The sequence below is a fragment of the Colletes latitarsis genome, chromosome 5 (genome assembly GCF_051014445.1).
Source record: "Colletes latitarsis isolate SP2378_abdomen chromosome 5, iyColLati1, whole genome shotgun sequence".
In the NCBI taxonomy this organism is placed as follows: Eukaryota; Metazoa; Arthropoda; class Insecta; order Hymenoptera; family Colletidae; genus Colletes; species Colletes latitarsis.
Window position 1 is genome coordinate 30574537 of NC_135138.1, and position 25002 is coordinate 30599538.

General features: G+C 40.7%; 1 protein-coding gene across 12 annotated transcripts in view; it reads right to left on the minus strand.

Moving 5' to 3' along the window:
- The window catches only part of LOC143341675 (zinc finger and BTB domain-containing protein 8A-like), an 86037-nt gene that overhangs the window by 60652 nt on the left and 383 nt on the right, over window positions 1–25002 (minus strand). The window contains exons 1-4 of one of the 12 annotated variants that reach the window (XM_076764692.1): window positions 2841–2856; window positions 2296–2390; window positions 1647–2200; window positions 398–577 (exon numbers count right to left, since the gene is read on the minus strand). In XM_076764692.1, the coding sequence (XP_076620807.1) occupies window positions 398–577; window positions 1647–2177 (711 nt within the window). In that variant the 5' untranslated portion in view covers window positions 2178–2200; window positions 2296–2390; window positions 2841–2856. Of the gene's footprint in view, window positions 1–397; window positions 578–1646; window positions 2201–2295; window positions 2800–2840; window positions 3457–5922; window positions 8046–11847; window positions 12433–25002 lie in introns of those variants that run through there. The other 11 variants (XM_076764693.1, XM_076764689.1, XM_076764686.1 and 8 more) reach the window with 11 other exon arrangements.

Consider the following 25002-nt stretch of genomic DNA (forward strand, 5'->3'; position numbering starts at 1 on the left):
GAAATAAAAATAGTATATAATATAAGAAATAGATATATACCAGATTGGAACTAAAAATAATTGTACAGTAAGATCTATAAAAATTGCACTAAAAGTTTTAGAATGTTAAACTATATGAATATTTAAAAATATAGAAAATGATTAAATTCTAAATAAATCAAAAAATAAGTTAATATTCTGAATTATTCATTATAAAAAAGATGATGTCAACAGGTCCAAAATTTAAAGTAAAATATGAAGGTTTTAATAACAAACAAGCATATTCGTGAGACAAATGCACAACTATATATTACTTTTTAGAGTAAACTATTTACATGCTCTAACTTATACTATCGACATGCACAATGTAACTATATTTTTGCTACAATAAGGAATATCTTTTGGAAAAATCACTTACTGGGAGGGAGATGTTGTCATGGAAGTCTGGTAAATGATGATCTAACTCTTGCTTGATAGAAGGTTGCGGCTGTGATGCAGGGGACATAGGTCGACCACCATCTTCCATTTCACCTCCCAAGGCATTATTTAACTTTGGAATCACAGGAGGGCTTGATTTGTAACTACATTGCGAAGATGCCTGTAACCAATAAATCACAAGGACATGCATTTAAAAAGTATTAAAACAATTTTATGTTTATAGCCTGTACAAACATTTAAAATAAAATGTGTAATAGCAGATTCGAATTTTGTTTATGTAAGTTTGTTTTCAAAGTGTAGGATCGAAAATGTGATGTTAAAAGAATGAAATCGTAAGTCATTTATCATTCTGTACAGTATTAATGAAATGTTTATTAACGTTCAAGTGCATTCGATTAGCAAGAATTCTCACCAGCAATAAAATATCGCAATTTTTACTTATAAATATGCGATAAAAGCTCCGATATTGTAATACTTGATTCGCGTATTATAGTACGCAGATTAACTTTTGCTTTGTACTTCAAGGTTACACGTAGAGCTATTTGGAAAGCTGTGCAATCATATACATATGTAGCTTATTGATAACAAAGTGCGATCATTATCTCCGAATTTTAAGCGTTACGAGTAAATAACAAAAGTTCACAAGTATGCATGTGACGTGTCGCACGCACGCATGCACGAACGCGCGCGCGCGCAAGCACGCGGGAGCATATGCTTTGAAAATATTTGTTAGAAAACAATAAAATTGTGTCAATTTAATATTGTAGTCTCTACATTTGCACGCAATACAACATGTACATCATTTTCAACACGTTCTACGCGAATTATTTCCAATAAAAAGCTCAATAAATAAAAATAAAACCATGTTTTATAAATTCATTATACTCAAAAACAAAGTTTATAAAAATTTGCAAACCACTACCAGCGATTAGAATAACGTTTACTGTATTATTTCATAAATATATTTATAAATTTGCTATAAGGCTTACGAATAAAATGTATTTGGAGATACAGAAAATTATAAGACTGCTAATAAACTTCATCGACAAAAAATATTTACAAGCATTTATATATTAACTGGTATTGTGAAAGTGTTAGAAAGCAGCAAAAAAAGTTATAATAAAACAACAATACGTAACATGCAACTTACTTAGAAGAGAAGTATAGATTTATACATATTTATGAGTAGGATGTTGGAATACCAATCTATAATATTTAATGTAACGTACCTGAGAATCAGACATGAACCGTTCACTGGGTGGACCACTAAGGGAAACATCGTAGCTGCCCGAAGCCTTTCTTTTCCTCTTTTCAGGAAGAGGCTGAAGGTTAGGCGAGTCGGTATGCCTAACACCAGTTTGCGTTTCTGGTTCTGGCGATGGACTTTTCTCTTCTGCCTTGTTATTTACACTATTATCTGTGAGGCCTCTAATCTGTAATGCCTCGGCTGTTTTAAGGAACATCGGTAGTAGATGCTGACTAACGTTAACTTCTCCTTTATACATAAAGTGCAGCAATGCCTTCATTTCCGTGTCATTGACATCCTTCAGGAATATAATTGGATGGGGATGGGTATTCTGGAGGAAAATGCTCTCAAAATACGGACTGCATGCAGAGAGTATCGTCTGGTGTGCCTTGAATGTCTCTCCAACACACGCCAGGGTAACGTCGCAGAGTGCTTCTCTGGCAAGTAAGGAGCTGAGAACGTCTGTGAGGTTGGCTGGATGATTGTTCCACCGTAGACAATACTGTTGGTCCATCTTGTCTATCTCCAATCCCGACCCTACAACCAAACTAGCTGCCCTGAACTGTCCACACTAGAGGCTTTGATCACCCTGACTACAGAATGACTCCCTAACCCTTAAAACGTTAACTCACACGCCTTCTCCACGCACACTCTCCTATATCGACTTGACGATATCTCCTCGGAGATTATATCGCAACTCTAGACCCACACAACTTCCTCCGTGCTTCTGCAAATGTGCCACATTGCAGTATAACTGTAAAACCCTTCAGGGTTCACGCGTCGCTACTATGCGTACCGAAAACATTTTTTTCGCATAACCTCGGCAACCAACAAATTACTCCGTTTGTAATTTAACGTCGACAAGTGTCGCGAAAATTAAAAGAAGGTTAGAATATTAATTGCGACGCAGTACGTGTCACCCACGGATATGATAATACCCAATATTCGAAGATAATGTTTTCAGCAATGTCAATATTCGCGAGGCTTGGGCGCCATTGTCGGTCGTGCTCGTCTAGCCACGAGCCTTCTCGCGAAAACTCGATTTGTTGATGCTCGATTTCTAACCATTCAAACACGCTCCACACGCGGCTTTATTTACCTAAACCCAGCGCCAGCTAACTAACGCACCGTATACACTAACGACCGGGCTTTGTTTATCGTTTCGACGATTACTCACCTTTCGCAAACTTTTTGCCATTACAACGCCACCCGACCCTTAACGTCCACTGCCATACCAATCTGCCAATGCCTACGGCCTTATTTTTAAAATACTTTTGACCTTCGTGCATCTGCCGTGGGGAATGGCGCGAAGGGCGCTCGAATTCAAACGTGACTAGCCACGCGGTAGAGTTTCTTTCGACAATTACAACTTAACTAAGCAATTTCTTCTTTGTAAATTTATGTAATTCGGTGTCAATGATATCATAGATATACTTGTAATAATTAATTCAAAGAAACTGTCGTTTTCGACGTTTATTTGTCTCTCAAAAGAGAGAAAACATAATCTGTTTCATGTAGTTGCCTCTTTTGTTTCGAATAGAATTTTTTAATAGAAAGTACAACGTGTCGTATATAAAAATACGATTAATTATTAAAACATTATAAAGCAATTTCGACTGTAAAATGTGATAAAATTACATTATCTATTAGGATTACGATTAAAATATCTATTACTACGTAAAAGCTATATAGATTATGTATTGAATATTGAAATAGATAAATAGACATTAAATTTAATTACCTTCTACACAAACGTCAAGATAAATTGTGCCTATCTTATTAACTGTCCAAACTGTGATAATTTTATACAAATTATGCTTTGCTCGGTGAATGTAAATACTTCTGATAGAATCTTTTTGGCATGCTGCCGGAAGTGTAAATAAATACAGCCTTTGTATTCGATGCTAAAGTTCAACTTGGAACTTCGAACGTATTCGAAGAAATATCATACTTCCTGGAATTGCCAAACAAAGGCAAACCTAATTCTTATCTAGAAAATATTTTATAAACGAGTCACGAGGCGGTGCGTAACGCTCTTAAAATATCTTACGCGAATTTCTTAACCATATGTAAATTATAGTTTATTAGACGTAACCGTAGAGAATTCAAAATTTATTCACCGTCTGTTTCATTATCGTAACGTACGGTAACGCGCGTAAAATTCATGGATACTTTAACAAACTGTTCGTAACTTTGAAATCCGTTGCACCTTATACTTTGCAAAACCGAAAGGTCGCTCGTACGCTTTTATCGCGTTGGCTTTAATGATTCGCGAATACTCTCGTTTCAATTTCTTTCGGTAAAACGTACATACACGTGCGCACTACGATTATACGAGATAGGGATTACATTTCGCTGAAAATCATCGAGTGCAAAGGGGTCGTTCGGCTTCATTTGACTGCAATAAACGGTAATTCACGCAAATCGCGAGCCTTCTGATATTAATTTCGACCGTCCGCGAGCCGGACGATAATCGTGTTAACCATACGAAATCAATAGGTAGCGGGAAAATTGGAAAATCTCCTTAATCGGTTTTCGAATATGGATTTACAAGCTTTGCCCGACCATTAACAGATTTAATCCGCGCTTTGATTGGCACTATGCAAAATTACAATTCGCGTGCGTGTCCACGGCGAAGATGCCGGGAAATAGAAGGGGGGACGGTTGTTTGTAAATAGAAATTCGGTATATTAAGCGGATCGCGCAAAGAGCATAATTGAATTTATCTCGGGCGCGTTTCTGAAGATTTAAAATGCAAGCACGAGACGCGATGACGACGGAACAGTTTTAATGCCAAAGTAAGTGGAAACGTTCGAAACGATACTTTCGTTAAAAAAAACCTTTTCCTCGCATTTAGCGTCTGGCGGAGTCATGAGTTATGACGGACGCTATTACCAAACGATGTCACAATTTGCCCAAAAAGGAGAATACATTCCAGCGACTTGTATTAATACCCAACAGAATTAAGTAAATTTCATTTGCAAATAACGGACACAAATTTTAGACCACGCTAAAATTATATTAAAACTATATTTCAAAGAGTAAATTTTATCCTCAATAACAAAAATAATTAATCCCACATTATGTTTACACGCATATAAAGCAATAACATACGAAATAGTATGGTGTTCGTGTATTGATACGAGTCACCGTACATTAGGAGTTACAATGAACTCGAAATACTCTCCATGAGAAATTTAGATCCTCAGGTCAAATCTGCCCGCGTTCCGACGCGCGTACTCTATTCTCGGAAAATATGTCGCCACGTTTTCTTTTCCCTATCCACGCGTTCGCGGTGGAATTAGCGGAGAGCAACACACGGGAAAAGAATAGTCGTATCTGTGATATAAGATCGGATTTGCTCGTTCCAAAGACGAGTAATTATCAAAATAATGCACGTGATAGCTACGAGTACGTTTACACGAGGTCTTGTAATCTTGTACCTCGTTTTATCGTGTATCTCGATTTGATGTTAGGCTACGAATACGTTTATGCGAGGTCCCCTAATCCTGTACCTCAATTTATTATGTATCTCGATTTGGTCGCATCGAAGATAGACTTGTCGTTCATAAAAAAGGCAAAAAAAAGCCTCGTCGTCCGGCTGACATTAGCAACACCATTTTACGATAAAATAAATGGTTGCGCAATCAATTATCCGAACCGGTTCCTTGAACAAGTTCTCTCCGCTGACCGAGACGATTGCGCTAGGGCCGGGACTATTCGAATATTTTATAGGTATTCGAATACTACGAATGAACTTCGAACAGCATTACTCAAATATTAATAAGCGAATACTTATATAATTGCACTCTTTATGTAATAGAGATACCGATGATGTACTTAAGCATTACATCTTGTTATTAGCTGATTTGGGTCAAGCATACGGATGAACTATTGCTGTGAGTGAAATCAATGATTCTTAGAAGATGAGCGATAATCTGCATCTATGTAACCGTACGTAAATACAGTTGCATTGTAAATGTATGCGTGCACAATAGCTCCTTTGTGTTTTACATTAGTAATACAATATTATTTAGGATCGTTTGGGACGAATGAATATTCGAATATAAGAAAAATTCTTCAAAAAGTTCCAGTCCTAGCATTACCTGATCTCGCGATCAGCGGTGTCTCACGTGCGAGCGCGCACACGTTCGACGATTTCGTCGAATGTGCGACTATTCAAGCACGATAGATCAAAGATCAACGCTAAGGACAACACATAGAGGAAAGAACAAGCTTATCTTTGACAAGGAACGGACCTGTAGATCCTCCACGCAGCTGGGTTACCGGCGAGCATCACCGTTATCTGCATAATTATCTCGCGGTGGCCTTGACTGTTCCACGAGGAAAACACGTCGTTGCTGGCATCGCGACGTATCGTGGCCCGATACGTTCGCTAGCGCTAGCGCGGTGAGAGAAGTCGCGCTACGAGGCGACGTAGCGCGACGAAAAATCGTTTTTCTCCGTCTTCCGTGCGGCTGGGAGATCTTCAGGGACGATCTTCGCGCGATGCACGCCGGAAGTGCAGCGATGCCGCCGCGCTAATCGTCACGCGCATGCCCGCGCGCTGGTGCGCGCGCACCGACACGGTTTCGCGAGCGACGCGCGGAATCCGTTTCGTAAAAACGACGCGTCTCGACGTATCGGAATATATGCATGCGCGATGTATCCTCGATTTCACCATACCGCCCGGCCTCACGGGCTGAAATTCTCGCGAAAATATATGCGTACGGTCGAACCGGAAAGTAGCAGGTTCGTTTGGTCGCAGAGAAATTTAATGCAGAGGTAAGAAAGTCCGCATGAAATACTGTCTCGATAAGAGACGCGCGCCTGTGCGCTCGACCGTGCATTTTCCCAGCGACAATGCAGCCTCGCTCAGTTTACGGGGTAGAAAGAGCACGTTTTCAGCGTTTGATCTTCAAACGCACCGGGAAGTTTCTCGCGGGAGAACGGGGCTCTCTTATTGACGTACTTACAGCCGTTTCACAGGTACGAGTTACGCTACGGATGAAAATCGCGAACGGATGCTTACGCCGCAACGAATTTTCCTCCCTCTCGTTGAACCCCGTCACGCGGCTGGTTCCTGCGATCGAAGGATTCAATCGATACGTTCGAAGGGGCGACACGCTCGAGAGGCAAAGACCAAGACAGAGACGACGTGATTTCGATTTTCTTTTTATCGTATCCATTTAGTAAAAGCGACGCCCGATCGGTTAAAGCAACAATGAACGAACGTTAATGGTTCTTGGTTCCGGAGGCAAAGTATTTTCGAGCCTGTGATCATTTTTTACTTTAATGTATGCGCGACTCAAAATACGGCACCGACTATGTGCTCGCGATAAATTATAAATCGCTCGAACCCCCTATTCCCTGCATCGCGCTAGATTAAAAATTAATCTTGATATAAGGTTATTGCAATATTTGTCCACCGTTGTGGCGGCATGTAAGAAATTACGATGGTTTTGTATTTGCATACGAAGTTATCTTGCGAAATATCGAGCAAATAATCCAACGGATATTCTAAAAAAAAATGCTCCGCTTCGTTTGAATTTTTATCTCTAGATATACGATATACGATGACACTAAAAAATAGCATAATTTAGTTCATTAAACATGAACGTTTCAAGTCCTCTTCGTTATAATTTTTCGTTCGACATAAAAATGAATTATTTTTAAGTCGAACGTATCGTACGTGTTGAATTTTATCAATTTTTATCCATAATATATCCTGTTTTCTCAACTCTTGGGTTAACTGAAAAATGTTTTACGTATAAATCATACTGAAGAGGACTTAAGCGCAAGGAAGACGTTTATGTTCAATAAATGGAACTATGCGCGCGACTGGTATTTTTATTATGCTTATTTTTCATCTCAAGAATTCTCGTCTCGCGTAACTGGTTTTTATTTACAACTCGAAAGTTACATGTTGCAGTTTGCAAAAGTTTCTTCTCCGACTTGTGTTTGATACTACATTTGAATCTGGGTAAACAAGTTCTGATTGAAAAATAGTATTTTGCGCGTTTCAAATTCTCATTCGGAGAAAACAAGTTTTCGTCTCGTTCTCTGTGAAAAATACAAATTAGTGTGAAAATCAAATAATGAATCGTGCTCCACCGCGTACTTGTTAATGATGCAATCTTGCTAATAACAAGACTGAAATTGGAGTACGTAACGAAATATGACGTCTATTCGTTGCATATACGAATAGCAATTGCAATATAAAATATAACTTTAAAATATGTATTTTCTGGTTTGTATTTCCATTTTGTTGCATTTTCAAATTTATTGGTATTATCAATACGAATCTATACAGGGTGTTCAGCCATCCCTAGGAAAAATTCTAATGGGAGATTCTAAAGGCCAAAATAAGACGAAAATCAAGAGTATCAATTTCTCGACTGACACTTCATTAAAAAGTTATTAAAAAATTTCAAATCATTCTGGAAAAATTATTTTTAGTTGCAGGGGTCAATTACAATCATTTTTGGTGAATAGGTATACCCCCGAAATCCTACGCACTTTCGAGAAAAAAATTCGAGTAGGTGGATAAATTGCTATTCTACGGGCGGAACTTTGAACGTTAATAACTTTTTAACGAAGCCTCCATCAACAAATTGGTATTCTTGATTTTCATCCTATTTTGGCCTCTAGAATCCTCCATTACAATTTTTCCTAGGGATGGCAACAACCTGTATATTGGCTAAAATAATTAGTTTTGCTCAATTTATTAGCTTACGAATAAAAGTATATCCACTGCACTACAAATCTTATACATTTTATTAAAAAATTTGGAATCGTGTAAAAGTTATGGCCAATCAAGTGGAGCCACTTTGTCTAGATTAGCGAGAAAGATATTTAACGATCAAATTATCTGAAATAAAAAACCAAAAAAGTTTTTAATCTCCATTAGCGTCTCTATCGTTAAGCGTACGTATTCTCTTTTTAGAAAATATTTTCGCGTTATGGTCGAAAAAATGTAGAAAAATATGCATACTCTCGTTGCAAATCAATCTTATTCGATAAGCACTTTCAATCGATAATAACGATGGGGAACGATAACTTTGAACTCTGTCGTAGAGTAATTATGTCTCCAGGAAAGTACTTTACACTTTAGAGGTTCTAAATCTTTCTAAAAATGCGTATTATAAAAACTATAAAATATTTGGTTAGTATTTTAATACGAAGTTTGAGCTTATTTAATAGAAGATAGTTTAAATATCTAGCCCTATGTAGATACTTTCAAACACAAATTGGGCTTTGTACTTATTTTTTAAATAGAATTTATTTCCTAATTTCACATATTCTTTGGTTGAGCGATCGTTATACTAAGGACATGCAATACTTTAATGTTAGATATGGTAATTTTTATTTTGTGTATTTTCACTAATCTAAAAGCCAGTCACGTTCAAGCATCTACCATCAATTAAGTATTATCAGATGAAAAACTTTGCTACAGACCTCGCTAGTGTTCTAAAAAATTTATTTATATGCAATTTTTTAGATCTATAGAAAAACATGTATACAGGGTGTTCGGCCAACCCCGGGAAAAATTTTAATAGAGGATTCTAGAGGCCAAAATAAGACGAAAATCAAGAATACCAATTTGTTGATGGAGGCTTCGTTAAAAAGTTATTAACAATTAAATTCAAAAATTTCAAATCGTTCTGGAAAAATTATTTTCGGTTGCAGGGGTCAATTACAATCGTTTTTGGTGAATACACATACCCCCGAAATCCTACGCAGTTTCGAGAAAAAAATTCGAGTAAGTGCTGAAAGTTTTGGGTGAAAAAAAAGACTTTCGAATCGTCTTGTAAAAATTATTTTTAGTTGTAGGGGTCAATTACAAGCATTTTTGGTCAACAGACATACCCCCGAAATCCTACTCAGTTTCAAGAAAAAAATTCCTTACCGAAAATATAATTTCAGGCCAGAAATGTCTGCCCGAATTTTCATACGAATCTTTAAAACGTCATAACTTCTGAACGGATTGAAGGATTTTAATGTTTAAAAAAGCAAACTACGCGTATTTTGATGGAGAATATGTACAAATCGTAAAAATATTCGAAAAGTTGGTCCTTAACCCCGCAAAATGAGAAAAACCCCATAAAAATGGTCCAATTTTCAAACAGCCACAACTCCTACAATTATGAATATATTTCAATGAAACTTTTTTCTGAAATAGAGCCCATAGGTACCTACAAAAAAGTATTAAACAACTTTTCTGTAGGACGTCAAGCGAAATTATTAAAAATCAAAAACGAATTTTCAAGAAAAATCGACAGGGGGTAGGTGCCTAAATTTTTCGGCGAAATTGAAAAGTTTCAAATCGTTCTGGAAAAATTATTTTCGGTTGCGGGGGTCAATTACAATCATTATTGGTGAATAGAGATACTCCCGAAATCTTACCCACTTTCGAGAAAAAAATTCAATATTGACGGAACTTTAAACGTTAATAACTTCTTAACGAAGCTACCATCAACAAATTGGTATTCTTGACTTCCGTCTTATTTTGGCCTCTAGAATCTCCCATTAAAATTTTTCCCGGGGGTGGCCGAACACCCTGTATGTATGTATGTAATCTACGTTGTAGTTTTATAGTTAATCCACTATTATTGCAAGGAATACATTAATTTTTTATAACGTTCAGCTTATCCTTTCTTTTTTTATCTTAAAAATTATAGTACAAATTTTTATGAAAATTTCAGTAAAAGTATTTTGAAGATCTTTTTTATATAACTTGTTCAATCGTTTTAAAATTATACTGAATTTAATATACAAATTTATTTTCTGCTGCTGATCTTTTACAGGAAATTATAAGTTCTTTTTACTCCTCATATATTATTTTAGTGTACCTTCTATAATTTGGTCAGCGTTTCGACTGATATGACGCAATAAGAAGAACAAATACAGACTTGGTTTGCATTTTCGTTTATTACTTCGGCCCTGGTTATGGTACAGTAATGCTACAAACGTTCAAACTGGAAGAATAAGCTATCTAGCAGTAGAAGTTTTATCTAAATCGGTCCTGTGGTTCTCGAGTTTATCGTGTATAAACATACATACGTGCAGATACACAACATCGAAAAGAATTATAATTTATATAATAGTCTAGAAGAGTAGATTATAAAAATAATTTTTCTCGATATTACGTTTTGGTCCGCGCAGCTCAAAAATTTAGATTACTCTATGTTCTATGATTATTTATACGTTCACGAATCATCTAATACTGAAATTGTATAATAATTAAACTTGCAAATCTATCTTATATCTAAAGATTCTGTGAAATTTTTTCAATAAACTTTACAGGGACAATTTTTATTGCATTTAGAAACGGTCGCAATACTCGATAAAAGGTTAACGTTTATTTGAGCAAACGTCAGTCTTGGCGCTTTTCCATTTACAACCATTACGAACTACTTCCGTTCGATCTTCGTCGCTTTTCGCAGTGAAAACGGATAAAAAATCTGATTTCCCTTCGCGATCAGCCGCGACACTGAACGTAAATCGCGTTGGGTGAGAAATTACAGTGATCGCAAAACGCATTAGTTACTTGGAGCACAGTCTCGAAAATTGACAGTCGCGTTACCGCGTGTTTTTGTCCGTATCGCAGTTTATGTTTCAATCGAACGCAAACCCGATAAACGCAGTCTAGTTTACAGAGCGCATTATTGAAATCCGTTAAACTATCCGGTACCGCGATCGGTTACAGAATTTAACAGCGTATTCCTCTACCCTGAATTCTACATATTTTCTACGATCGATCGCAAATAACTTCCCTTATTTTCCCCAACAGATTATCGGTTTACGTTAAAACCAGATAACAAAAGCAATCGAGTAACAGGGTCATATCGACGAGGGCTGACCGCAAAGAGGCTAGTGGGAAAAAGGTAGAATCGTCTCTGAAGGTGATCTACTCGCATCTTTTTCCTCTCGCGTGTAATCGACGGAGGGAGGAACACGCGACGCGTATCTTTTAGATCTCTGGATAGACGAGTCCCGTTCTGGTAGGCCGTTTGCGGGAATAGGCGCGTATCTCCCCTCTCGGCGGGCCACGTGTCGCCAGGAGGAGCCGCGCGATCAAAAACAGACGTGCACCGACGACGATGACGACAAAGGTGAAAATAAAACGAACGCATCGTCGCGAGAAATGTCTGAAAATCGACGCGCCTTGGGCGCATCGTTACCTGGTTTACTGAAATTCGTGAACATGAAATCCCTGACGGCCTCCCGTAGCCGGCGACGCAGATCGGAGGAGGATCCCGTTGATCCTCCCGCGGGAGATCTTCCGTGATGATCTTCGTGAGACGATCTTCCTCTCGAGGGGTTGAGCGATCTTTTTCTCCTCCTCACGGATCCTTCGGGCTTCCGTTCACAGCGGAACAGCTGGGCTTTGTCACCTTCATGGACAGTACGTTCGCGCACACGACAGGTGGGACGGCACTCGTTGCGTTCACCCGACGTAGAGGTTCAACTTTCGCGTCGTAGATCGAACGCGGAGACGAGAACCGCGATCGAACGCGCGACACAGACGTTAACGCGATTCAACCGTCGACGATCCGTTCCATTCAATCGATCAATGACGGATCGAGGGTGAATAACGCGGCACGATTTATAACCGCGACGCGACGCTCGATAGCGTACGGCGACGCGAACAGTAGCTCTCCGCGAGGGAGAAACAACAAAGTGGCGTGTGTACCAAGTTGGCCGCGGAGCGCGACTGAAGCTAGGGGTGGCACCGAGAGAGAGAGAGGGTGGCGTGGATGCAGGTCGACGTGTACGCTGCACGGGCACATCCCCCCTAATGAATGCACCAGGCATGTGCGACGGATTTTATGTTCGCCGCCACCGCCGCCACCTCGCTCACCCCTTCGGCCTTCGCCTCCGCAGCCACCAACCGAGAATCGGCCGCCACCCCCGTCGCCCAACCTCCGCCACCTCTCACCCCTCCCCGCCGAACCTACCTGCCACCCTTCTTCCTTCTCCTCCTCTTCCTCTTCCTCTTCCTCATCCGTTTCACCCTTCCTCCTTCACGCATCCCCCTCGGTATCTCTCTCTCTCCGTCCCTCTTTCGATCTTTCTCCTGCCCCGTCTCGCTTCACCGGGGCTTCTTGTCTCGCTTTTTCCTTCCGACGAGTGAACAGCGAGCCACCACCCAACCGAGTCGCGTTGAAGCCCGTTTTCGCGCGCGGCACTCGGTGTGTTGCACTCGCTGCAGCGCGAGCAGACGCGCGCCGCTCCCCGGGAAGCAGCGTGGGCGGTTTTGTCCCGTTTGCCGGAACCCTCCGCTCCTGGGGCTGTGCCCGGTTTTCGCCACCTCCTGCGTGCCTGCGGTCGTACCCTGAAACAGCGATTGGTACGCACAACTCACCCGCCCGTACGCGAATCCTCTCCTGCACCTGCCGTCTGCTCTCCCTCTCTATTCTCTCTCTCATCATCTCTCTCTCTCTCTCTCTTTTCGATAATACCTTTCTCTCTCTATCTCTCTCTCTCTCTCGCTTCCACCCGTCGCGACTATCCACCCTCTCCGTCGTGCACCAAGTCCGTCTATTTATCCCCATTCCGCCTGCGCGTATTCCGTTCATCTTCGTCCACAGGCCCTCGCTGCCCTCCCCCAGGCCCCCACTGTCCTATCTGTGTTCGAAGTTGACCACCGAGAACGTCGCCGAGGTTCGGCTGCGGTTTTCGTTCTCGAGTTCCTCGCACGCTCGTGGCCGATATTATCGTTCGATCCTCGTCCCCGACCCCTTCCTTCGTACTCCTGTGCTCCAGGAGAGGCGACGATTGCGGATGGCACGGCCGAGGATCCATGTACTTCTAGCGGGGCCTCGATCCACGTTTAAATACACCCCGGGTCCGGGCTGGGTTATATTATCAGCGTGAATGTTGCAACTTTGTAACACGGGAACCGGGTCTGCGGTCGAGCGCGATTACTGCACCCCCTTTTGCGATATCCTCCGGTCTTAAATCTGCCGGTGTAAAAAATCTGCTGGGCATCCGCTCTAGTCGGGGTTCTTCGCGTCCTAGAGTGGTGAGCGTATTTCGAGCACGATGTATCCAATCTCTCGACGATCGTCGAATGTTTACGTTTGTTTTAAGGAATAAAAATTACGAGGGATTGTATCGGTATCGTGTCGAGAAATGCTGCGGTTTGGTGTAGGACCGATTGTCGATTTCCTTGCAAGAACGGCCGCAATTTTCGAATCAGATGCTAAGTAGATGCCAACGGAAGAGGATAGTGCTGTGCTTATTACGATAATAATAACGAAAATAGTAACGTCTTTGTCAGACTAAAGACAAGAATGTACAGCGTGATGTAAATAGTGTTTGTTGCTGCCAAGAAGTTAGTGAAAGAATCTTATTGACATGATAATATTGACAAATAAGATACCAGATATAGAAAGAATGTGGGTGTTGAAGATTACGAATAATACTGAGGAAAATTTCATATTCTAACGCGTCAACTGCTTAGGGGATGTTCATGATATCTGCTCAAATGTAGCGTGAATAATAAAAATATTCAATAGTTCATCGGTGTATTTGTTACTCGTAGCATCACTGATGATAATAACCTTATTCAGAAGTTTGCAAGTACCTGAATTTATTTATAATAAACGTTTCATAGAGTCGTAAGATCGAAGCGCCGGTCATCGGTGACCAATATGGCAGTCGACGCGTTACGTATTTCGTGTTTTATTTATATCAAGAACTATGTTTACGGGTTCCACCGTGTATAATAATTCACCTATTCAACTATGATATCGCTGGTTTTTACCATACATTGCTGGAAACATTCCACGATTCTCGAGCAACTAATAAGCAACCGTCGCGAAGCAACTGGCACGACTAATCGTCTTGGTGGACAAATTATGAATGTTATAAAACCTCGATTTGACACGCAAAATTTTACAATATCATGGTACATCCTCAGATTACACGTGGTTCGATTTTTCTCGGTGTATTTTTAAAATTAAATAATTTCTTGAAGACTATGCCAATGTCTTGTCAAAAGGGTGGTGAACTAAATGATTCGTGTTAGACTTTAAATTTATAGTGAAAATGTTATTAATGTCGAATCAAGTGTGTTGCCAGTTTAAAAAATTTGAAAATTTGTTGGTCTTCGCAGTAAAACTGAACTCTAACCAAAGTGTTCTTCATTCTGACGACTAACGAGGAGTTCAATTATTTCGATTATGGTTGAATAAAGTACAAGTGTAATAGTAGTACCTCTGAAAATGTTTTGTGAGTTCGAGGGTTACAAACGTGTGGCGACGTCCACTAAATTCGGGGTTCTTCCATGCGCATTCCATGGTTGTATACACCTTTCGGGCTCGATTACTCTCAGTTGACGGAGACACCGTATTTTCGTGAAAACATAACGCAGTGCGAAGTTCTTTATGCCACGCTAAGTATTTATCATCCCTTTATATGATACAGAAGTAACCCCGAATCCCGCTACTTCTCACAGTTCCGGTACAAAATTCCATCAAAAGAACAACATTTTGGACACGACATACTACAAATGGCATAGGTATTTACGTTTGTCAATTGCATATCCATCCTCGGGCACCCATTGACCTAGTTATCGGACATGTTTTCAGCGATCCATAGCTATTTTGGACATATCAAATTGGTACGTCGATTTTTGCAGTTATGCAGTTATTCTAGAATATTAGCAGAGACGAAAGAAGGTACTACGAACGTGTGTCTACTTATGAAAAATGAGGAATTAGAGAAGAAAGATTCGTTCTTATTTTGAATTAGAACATATAAATGAACTATTTGCAATATTGATACTAGCAAGGTAACGTATCGTGGCACCAGAAATTTTCTTATGGGAAAGACCATGTAAAAATACAGCTGTAACTGAAACGTCGAATAAACAATTCATTTGACCCAAATTGCACCGAATCTTTAGCAAGGAATAATAATTCGTTCCTGACCCCTCTTTATTTCGATCATTCGTGTAAAATAAAATGATATTTAAGTCTTGTTACGACAATCATTTATAATGTTTTTATTATTAAGAACGATGTCTTGAGAACCGTTTTGCAAAAAATTAAAAATAAAATGCTTCATTGATAAGCACTCGATTATTCTAATATTAGCAACGATGAATGCCACTGTCACGTACACGTGACTTCACCAGCCAGCCGTCATCTGTCACTGTCACGTGTACTTGCGTGATATCACTGTTTCGGTTACGATGTCATCATTTATTCAACTTATTGAGCGTGTTCAGGTTCAAGTCTTATGTCGTACGTTAGGTATGATATCTCTACATTTACAGTTTCTTATAATAATATTCCTAGCATCCTCGAATGCCTTGCTTCGGTCTACAAACGTCAGTCAGTAGAGAAAGCCGTTTCAAACTGTCCATTTCGAATCGATCGACGGATCGTCTTCAATCGGTTATTAGTTCATCGATTTAAATTCACAATTCAGAAATAGTTTGTAACGAAAGTTTCTCAGGTTAACGAAACAGTATATACAAATATTCGCTCCGATATTTACGGCGATATCGACGTGGTATGCGAATTAATAAAATTGATATTCGCGAAATTAATAATAAAACTATGTAGGGTTAATAGTTGAATATTTATAAAGCACAGAATTTAAAAAATTGAAGCTCTCGATGTAAGATGAAAATAGTTTTGCATAATCGTATAATAATAGTCGGTTGATTTCTCGTTAACAACGTGTCGTAATATTGGAACATAAAGTATAATAGTAAGTGCCGTAAGTACGGATTGATATAATATTTATACAAGGTGAACCACCTAACTTTACTACTATAAATAGCTACCAGATCAGCTATTGTATGCAAAATGTTTTCACACAGAAGTTGCATCGCATCAAACGCGACGTACGAATGACTCCCTTACACCTTGCGTTCCCACAGGTTGCAAAGGTAATTTTCGATTTCTTAAATGTCATGCCTTACTTTTCATCTCACCATCAGAAAAATATGGGAGTTCTAAGTAAAAACTATATTACAGTACGAACGACTTACAGGTTACTACAATATTAACGAACAAAGTTTTACTGTTCCACGCTTGAAGGAACGATAGCTCGAGTTAGGGTATAATCAACGTCAGGAACAAATTTATTTCCTTATTCTCTTTCGAGTGATAAAATAAGGAGTTGGTCGTTTCATATAAAAAATTAAAGATGCCACTTCTGAATGGTAACATTTTACGTGCTGTGGGTGATTCGAGAACTGTTTGGGGTTGTAAAATTAGGTTTACTCTGTAGAGAAGATATAACTTTCTTCTTTGCACAGTTTAGCTATGTCGTGGCAAGAACCAGCGAGTCCTAGATCAAGGTCCTCGGCATCGAATGGCGGCACACGAAGGGTAACTAACTACTAGTAGCCGACAGCTTGTCTGCCGTTACTTTAATATTAACGTGGGGCGACGAAGGCGTTGAAGCCTCGTTAGCGTTCGATTCGCCGTTAAACGCGCGGCTGCTACGTTTTCCTTTTCATAAAACAATGCAGCTCGTGAGTATCGATTTTGTATCGTGTCGACTAGGGCGTGTATCGTGCTCGATCTTACGTGCTGGGCTCCGATAAGACGGCCTGGTCACAGTACCCATTAAAACTTGTAACGTGAACCTCTGTATCATTTCCCGCCATTTCGGAGAACGTAACCTCTTTCGTTTCGCGTTCATATTAATTTCAGGTTACGCCTGCGACCAAATATACTCGCAAGTTCTAAACCATCCGACGGTTAACCGCGTCAACAGCAGATTAAACAACTGGCATTCACGATCCACGAGGATTTCGGTCCCAACGTTTTCAATGCATGCGAAGACACTGTTCTTCGTCCGATTGAATAGAATCGTATTGTGAATTCTCTTCTAAAGACTGGAAATGAAGTATTTACTCCGTTTCCGCGAGGACTGTGCCTCTTCTAAGATGTTTTATTCGAGGTGCATTCGCTATCTGGCTATATTACAACGTCAACCGGCAGTTCGCAGAAGAAAAACCATAAAGAACGACGGAACAAGAAAGGGTGAAAGAAACGCGGCTCGCGCACACAAATGGAATTTTTCGTTTGATACTCGGTGTGCTTTAATGAACTTACACGGGCATTTCCGCGTCGAGTTCAAATAATTGCTAGCTATTAGCCGTCAAGCGCGGAGCTTTTGAGTTTAACAAGCCGTGAGCACGTGTAACGCGGAACGAGGCTCGAGGTGCGCGAAAACAACGGGCCAAGAATGACAGAAGTCGAAAACGAGCGTCGGGGCACGGGCCAACAAAAAAGAGAACTTGGAACTTTTCAAACGTGAACACCCCTACGTTCGCGGCCCGCCAGAGACTGGCTCGAGTAATTTTTTAATTGAGACAGATCCACGATACTTTCATTCGTTTGTTTTTACGAGCATATTAAATAATTGCAGTAAACTGTGCGAGACACGGTAAATGCAACCACGATTTGGCTGAGTTAGGCGCGTCTTACCATGACGCGCCCTTTCTACTTATATCGATGTCCAATCTCTGTTGCGCGCGTATTCGACGTGTTTTCAAACTCAATTTTCTCGAGGACGAAGTACGAACAAAGTTTACTCTTTCTTTTTTACTTATTTACGTTATGAGCTTCTCGACGAGCAACGGTATCGAAAAACAAAAGGGCTACTCGTTCTATGCATTCGACTGGGAGGAAAGGATAAAGTAATTCGTCATTGGAATACTTTTTTGAGATACCCATACATGTTTTGCAGTTTTTTGCACCGTCTGCCGCGTGTTTGTTCGTTTTGCCGATCGTCGCGTGACTCCGTCGATGCAACCTGCCAGCAAGTTCACGGTTCGCTGGGGATTCCAGCGGGCACAAAGTCCCGGCGTCGACCAAGGAACGGGGGGAGGAAAAGGGGTGCTCGGAGGCGAAAAAAAATGGAGAAAATCAAGAAGACGCGAAACGGCCGGTGGTTCTCCGGTCGTCGCGGCGCCCGTCGTTGTCGGTGTCATTAATGAGGCGCGTTGGCATGAAGCGCCCTGCACTGTATCATCGACACCGATGAACAATAGACCGACGGCCTACGCCGTGTTATTCGAGCATCTAGTTATACACACAGGTATTCAGAAAATCGTACTCAAATGAAGTGTGCATCGCTGATTAAATAATACCAGGACCCGTGGAATAACGATTTCATCAATTTATTGCGTATCATCGATTGAACCTAACACCGACTCTATTAATATACCGACACTGGGCCCAGAGGGCATCAATTTGCAGCCGTCGGTTTGCTAACAGCTCGTACAACACTAAATTGCGATCCCACGATAAATCGACACGGTCGCGATATATAGAGGCGGTCTCCCTGCCCGGAATTCCATTTCAGGAATTATACGGTCAACCAAGAACTACGAATAATTAATCCCTTTTAAAGAAGTCCTTTTGCTTTCTTCCTGTTAAGGACCTACAACAACTGTCAAATTGACAACGACACGCGAAATCCGTCTAATCTCGTACAGCTTCAATCGCGTCTATAGATTCCACGCTGTATTCATAGAGTTTCTGTCACGTTCGTGCAGTTCATGTCACATCGATAGCATTCGTATCGCATCGATATAGTTCCTGTCACGTCCAGGGTTCGTATCATACCCGTACACTTCATGTTACATTCGTCAAATTCGTATCACGTACATAGAGATCGTGCTACGCCTGCGAAGTCGGTGTCACGTTAATAGAGTTGATATCACGGTTGTAGAGTTCATGTCACATTCGCGGACTTCACGTTACACGGAGTCTGTATCGCGACTAGAGTTTGTGCCACCTTCGTAGAGCCTCTGTCACGTTTATAGAGCTCGTGTCGCGTTCGCGAAGGTTCAGGTCTCGTTGTGCGTTACATTGCCCGACCCTGTCCAGCGTTACGTAGTCTCAGAGCCGCGAATCAATTGGCAGCGACGCGTTTCTCGTGCCTGGAACAGAGCTTCTTTACTAGCTGGGCGCAACGGTATCGACAGGAACGCTAAGCCGCGAGTGTTCGTTGCCGCAGCTATCGAAACGCGAAATGTTTTCACTCGGTTCGGCACGAAAAGCGCGCGCTAATGAATTTGGGAAGGGCTTGCAAACATTCACTGATTGCTCGACTCGTATCCGCACAGACAAACATTGCTCTCGCGGCGCACCAGAAATACAGCAGTGCGAAACCATTCTGTTTCGTGCAGTCTGAAACCTCTATACCCTTTCTTTTTTTTTTTTTTTAGAGAGAGAAAGGTACCGCTCATTACACAAAAGTTTGCTCTTGAAAAACATTAGAAAGAACTGCAGTCCCTGGCAAGCAACTCTAAGTAGGAACCAGAAGTACCATTTTGCTTCTATCGATTCACTTATGCCTTAATTTATCCAAAAAATAGGTAATCAATATTCTATCGTATGTGTAGACACCTGTCAAAAAATTGTGCCACGATAATCGTATTTGCAGACGCGTCACACACCGCACATAAATATTATACACGACGCACATACTAGAGAAAATTCGGCCAAACTGCGGCCAGTTGACCACGTGTGGTTCGCTGAATCATTTTCTGTGGCTCTCGACGAAAAGGTCGATGAAGTGGCCCTGGGCAGAAAAATTCCACGAATTGATTCGTTGCCGCGATTTTTTATTTTTTAGTTTATTTTCTAGTTTATATTGATAGTGGCCTGCGAGGCTATTTGCATTCGGCCAGAGACCTCTACTGAATGTAAGATAAAAATTCGATATTGTAAATAGTTATCAGAAAAACCCAAGAATTCGAGCGATTAGTTTTAGTTAACTGCGATTGATTCTGACGAAATTTTTAATCGCCCCCGTGTAATCGATAGAGTAGATAAGAGAATGCTCCGGTGCTCGTTATAACCGAATTCAATTGTATTATATTTCCAACGCACGTCGAGCGATACTTAACAGAGTGAAACTAGAGGTATTGTATTCTTATTATATAAATTACACGGCGTTGCCCGGTATAATTAAACTACAGCTCGCAATTTCGGTGTCCCTGCAATATTAATACAAATATCTCGCTTCAATACTGGCCAGCTCTCATAGTAGACAACCTGCCCCATTGTGTTCTTGGGGTCTCTATGATACCTGCTCTTTGAATTGTATCGATATTACGAGAAATGTCAACAAACACATCTGCTCAATACATATCAATGACAATTCATTTCGATACCCGTTTGATACTACGGGTACGATGCATGGGAATCGATACGTATCAGTATTAATGAGTGTGTCATTGGATTGGTCCCACCACCGGCACAAAGTATTCGACTGCATTTGTACTGTGCACCACCCACGCGACACTGCGTTGGTCTATTCCGTGAGACACATTTCGATCGACCTCTGCGGGGGCTTCAGGAAATATTTATCAGCAAATAACGCGTTTGTAAAAAAAAAAAAACACGTTTCGTTTCTTCCCGAGTAAATATTATTTCTCGTCGTTGGCCGTCGAAACGCTCGTGCCGAATATTTTACAAACATTTGCTGGATAAATGTTTCTTCCCGCGTCTTTTTTCGACCGCCAGCAGGGCACAATTATTCTGTGGGGTTGGTCGATAAATCCGTGCGTATCTTCGTCTCATAAACGTTTAGGCGTTCTCCCCGATGTTACTTTAGTTAATCAAATATATCGAACGGTTTAAAATGTAATTATCACGAATAGAAATCACCTAGACGAGTGCAACTGTGGCGTTTTACATTTTTTTTCCTCCGCTGAACGACGATAATGCTACGATCAACGAGGAGACATTGGAAAAGCGCAGACAAAGAATCGCGAGGAAATAGTTTCAAAGATTTAAGGCTGGATACACCGCCGTTAAGGATGAGAAACGTCCTCGGTCGTCCTGTAGCGTTTGATAACGCTTCCCTTGTGGAAGCGGGCTGAATTAACAAAGGATTAAATCGCGAAGGGGTTCACGGGACTACACAGCCAAAAGAAACCGGTGAAGTATTTAAGGGTGTCTCCGTGAACTAGCAGAAGAGCAAACAACAAATATACTCGTGCTACTTCGTACCACTTACGTATGAAAATTATTAGGGATGAAATCAGCGACGCGTTATCCTGTCTGCGAAAGGACATCTGCCTAGGGTCTCACAAAATCGATATTTCAAGAGCTCGGTGCTGTTATCGAGAACCTTAATTAATATAAATAAATATTAACGTCGCTGAATTAAATATTCCGCTGTATTTATGAATAGGAATTTAAGCGAACCGCCACCAGGAAACACACGAATTGTATTATCAGCTTGATAAATACCTAATCGTGTAGTATCGACGTTTATAAAAAAGAATTAACGCGTTTCATACATTTTTTAATGCACGAAGCGATCCAAGGAGGACTAATATCAACGTTTGCATCAGCAGGACGGTCTCTTTGCTTAAAAGAGTTAAAAGTTATATTAGAAACTAGCCGTTACCCGCGGCTTCGTTGGCGTTGAAGTCGTTTCTGCGGACAGATTTTTTTTTAGTTGTGTCTGTGCGTCGAAAATTTATATAGAACAAAAAAGTTTTTAAATCCAAGTTTCGACAAATTGCATCGTAAATGATTTTCAGCGAGATACACGCTCCATGGACGATTCAAATTCGTTGTTTTGCACCGAAGGAGACCACACCCTTCGTGATTGAAACGTCATTATAAGTAACGTTTCGATGTGTGTTGTTTTAATGCCCAAATAAAGCACGCATTGTGTCAACTTATCGATTGACAGTACTGTAATGGCATGACGCGCGCAATTACGGCCACGTCGCGACATGATCGAACTAGGTTTACAGGGAAAGGTGCGCGATTATCGAAAACACGTTTACTTTAAAATTGCCTGTAAACAATAGTAAATTTAATATTTAATAGAGAAGGAACGTTCAATTTCCCGGATATTAAATTCCATGGCGATGCATTAAAGTGAAAAATTCTTGCAATTTGAGCCGGCGGGGGACGTCTGCTGGTTATTTTTGTAACGATGTTCTCTCGAATGGTGAACTACTGATATACTAACTCCAAGCATTACACCGACGCGACGCCAGCTGGCTCGTAACTGGTTCACCCGTAATTGGACGATTTTCTTGCCCCGACGCTCCCTTGCTCAAAGGACGCGCCACGTTCCGTCGCGACGGGAAGAAACCGAACGGAATAAGAAAGGGAATGCATACGGAAGAAAACAAGTTGTCGTCATTGTTGCCGTCAGCTACGTAGCTATAGGGTTGCATTGAGAAACAGGTATCGCTGGGAATTCGTATAGATGCCCGCGTTAAACTGAGAAGAAAAAGGAAACGCGCGGCCCGTCGTCGTTCGCATGAAAATTGAAGTGACTTCCCAGCGAGGTGAAAAGAGGGCTGAAACTGTAAGGGGGATGAGAAACGGAATACGCGAACGCGGTGGGGAGGAGCGGCGCCAGCGAATCGACCACTCTCACTTCGTCATCTACGTCGTTTCGAGCATCTCTGGATCTTGGTCTTTGGATTCCTGGCAATCAACGGGCTTGGCTCGAGTCTGTCCCACGAAGGGAGGGCAAGAAGTCGCAATAAAATTGACAATCGGAGAAAAGAGAAGTTGTTAATTTCCTCTTCCCGTTACTACGCCTTCGATCTCGCTGCTAATCTATCACCGTTTCGTCCGTGTACCCGACTTACCTACGACTCCGTTTTAAAAAGGGATCTCGGGAATATTAAAAGTTTAATGCTACGTGCCTTTGCGACGATGACGTTCCTTCCACGGTCCGATTGCTCCGCGAGGATCGATGCACAGCAGTTAATTAATACGTTAGAAATCTCCGCAAACTCAGTGGCGCATAAGCGGGCTCAGACTAAGGGTTTCGATAAGCGGAGGATCTTTATAAACGTCCATTACAAACTTTTTGAATACTCTAGATCTATCGAGAAAAAGACTTCGTTTTCGAATATAAGATAATTGAGAGAAGAATGAGCAAACGAAAGAAGAAGGCGCGTATATTTAATTCAGCGATGTTAATACTTATTTGCACCGAGTCTTTCGAGTAAAGAAACTTTTCTTCGAGTCTTATGTATACACGAATAACGTTGAGTGTAGTTCTACGATGCTTGGAGCTCCGAGGCTTTTAGCGCATAGCCTCCTGATCCGTAGATCACGGGCATTGTTTCTACTCTCTGGCTTCACCACTGCCAAGGAGTTATTGAACTCGGTGCAACTAGCCTTCTTTTCTTTATAGGAGTCATAAAAGGAACGGGTATTCAAAAGATCCTCTTAACCTAAGTGTAATGTTTGTAAGAATGTTTTCTTCTAAGTCTTTGTTACTTAGAGAAGCTATTGATCAACTCCAGCAGGGATGAGATCGTTGATACATAGGGACAAAGATAATCTATTATGTACGAATAACAGTACGACTCGGCAATCTTTTAAATATTGATTTTGGAATCACCTTTGATCGAGGATTCTAGACGAATGTCTTTTTTGTTTGTAGTATAATGCACCACTGTTTATAGTGACAAAGACTGACGCGAACCCAACCGAGGGAAGCTGACGTTTGCTTGGCAGCGGCTTGATCTTTATCAGCGGACGTCCAAACTGTTCGTGATACAGTGAAATCTCGGTTAACCGTCACCACGGTTACCCCGAGCATCTATCATTCGAGATCTTCGTTATTAATTCGAAGTTAGGTTTAAAGGCAATCTCTAACTCTTGCCATCGCGTGAGATTATTCTATGTATTATATCGCACGCACACTTTAAGCAATATTTGCAATAAAAACGCTTAAATATAATACTAATGTTAATAAAAATAATAATAGATGATCTACGTATTATGTAGTGAGTTTTTATTTAGAAATAAAATCAAGTTTCGAAAGGTAAAACGTATTTTCAGTTAAGAAAAGCGAATCTCTATGCAGATGGAAAGGATGAACAACATGATAGGCAGTTCTAGGTAACAATAGACATTATGTAAAACCAGAAGAGTCGAAGAGAGCCAACGTACACGAGTTAATGAAACCAAATCAATGCAAACTTCATATTTTCTTATTTTATAGCCAAGATCTCTATATTGGAACTAATTTCCCATAAAAAATAAATGAAAGAGACGATAAAAAATGATTCTACGCAATTACGAACAGAAAGTCAGCCTTATTTGCAAAGGTATTTTGTAAATAAGTATACCTATGATAAATTTCTCCCCGAGTCTCGATTTATCTGGCCTTTTGTGGTCTCGATGAAGCCGATTAACGAAATCCCACTGTAGTAATAAAATTGTGCCCAGTATATAGAAAGTAAATCTGCGTTATAATCAGTCTATCGTTGGTTCATTGTGAACTGCAGCGTGGATGATATCGAACTGCTATTGATCTTCCAGCTGAGTTGGGAAAATTTCATTTGTAAACCATCATTC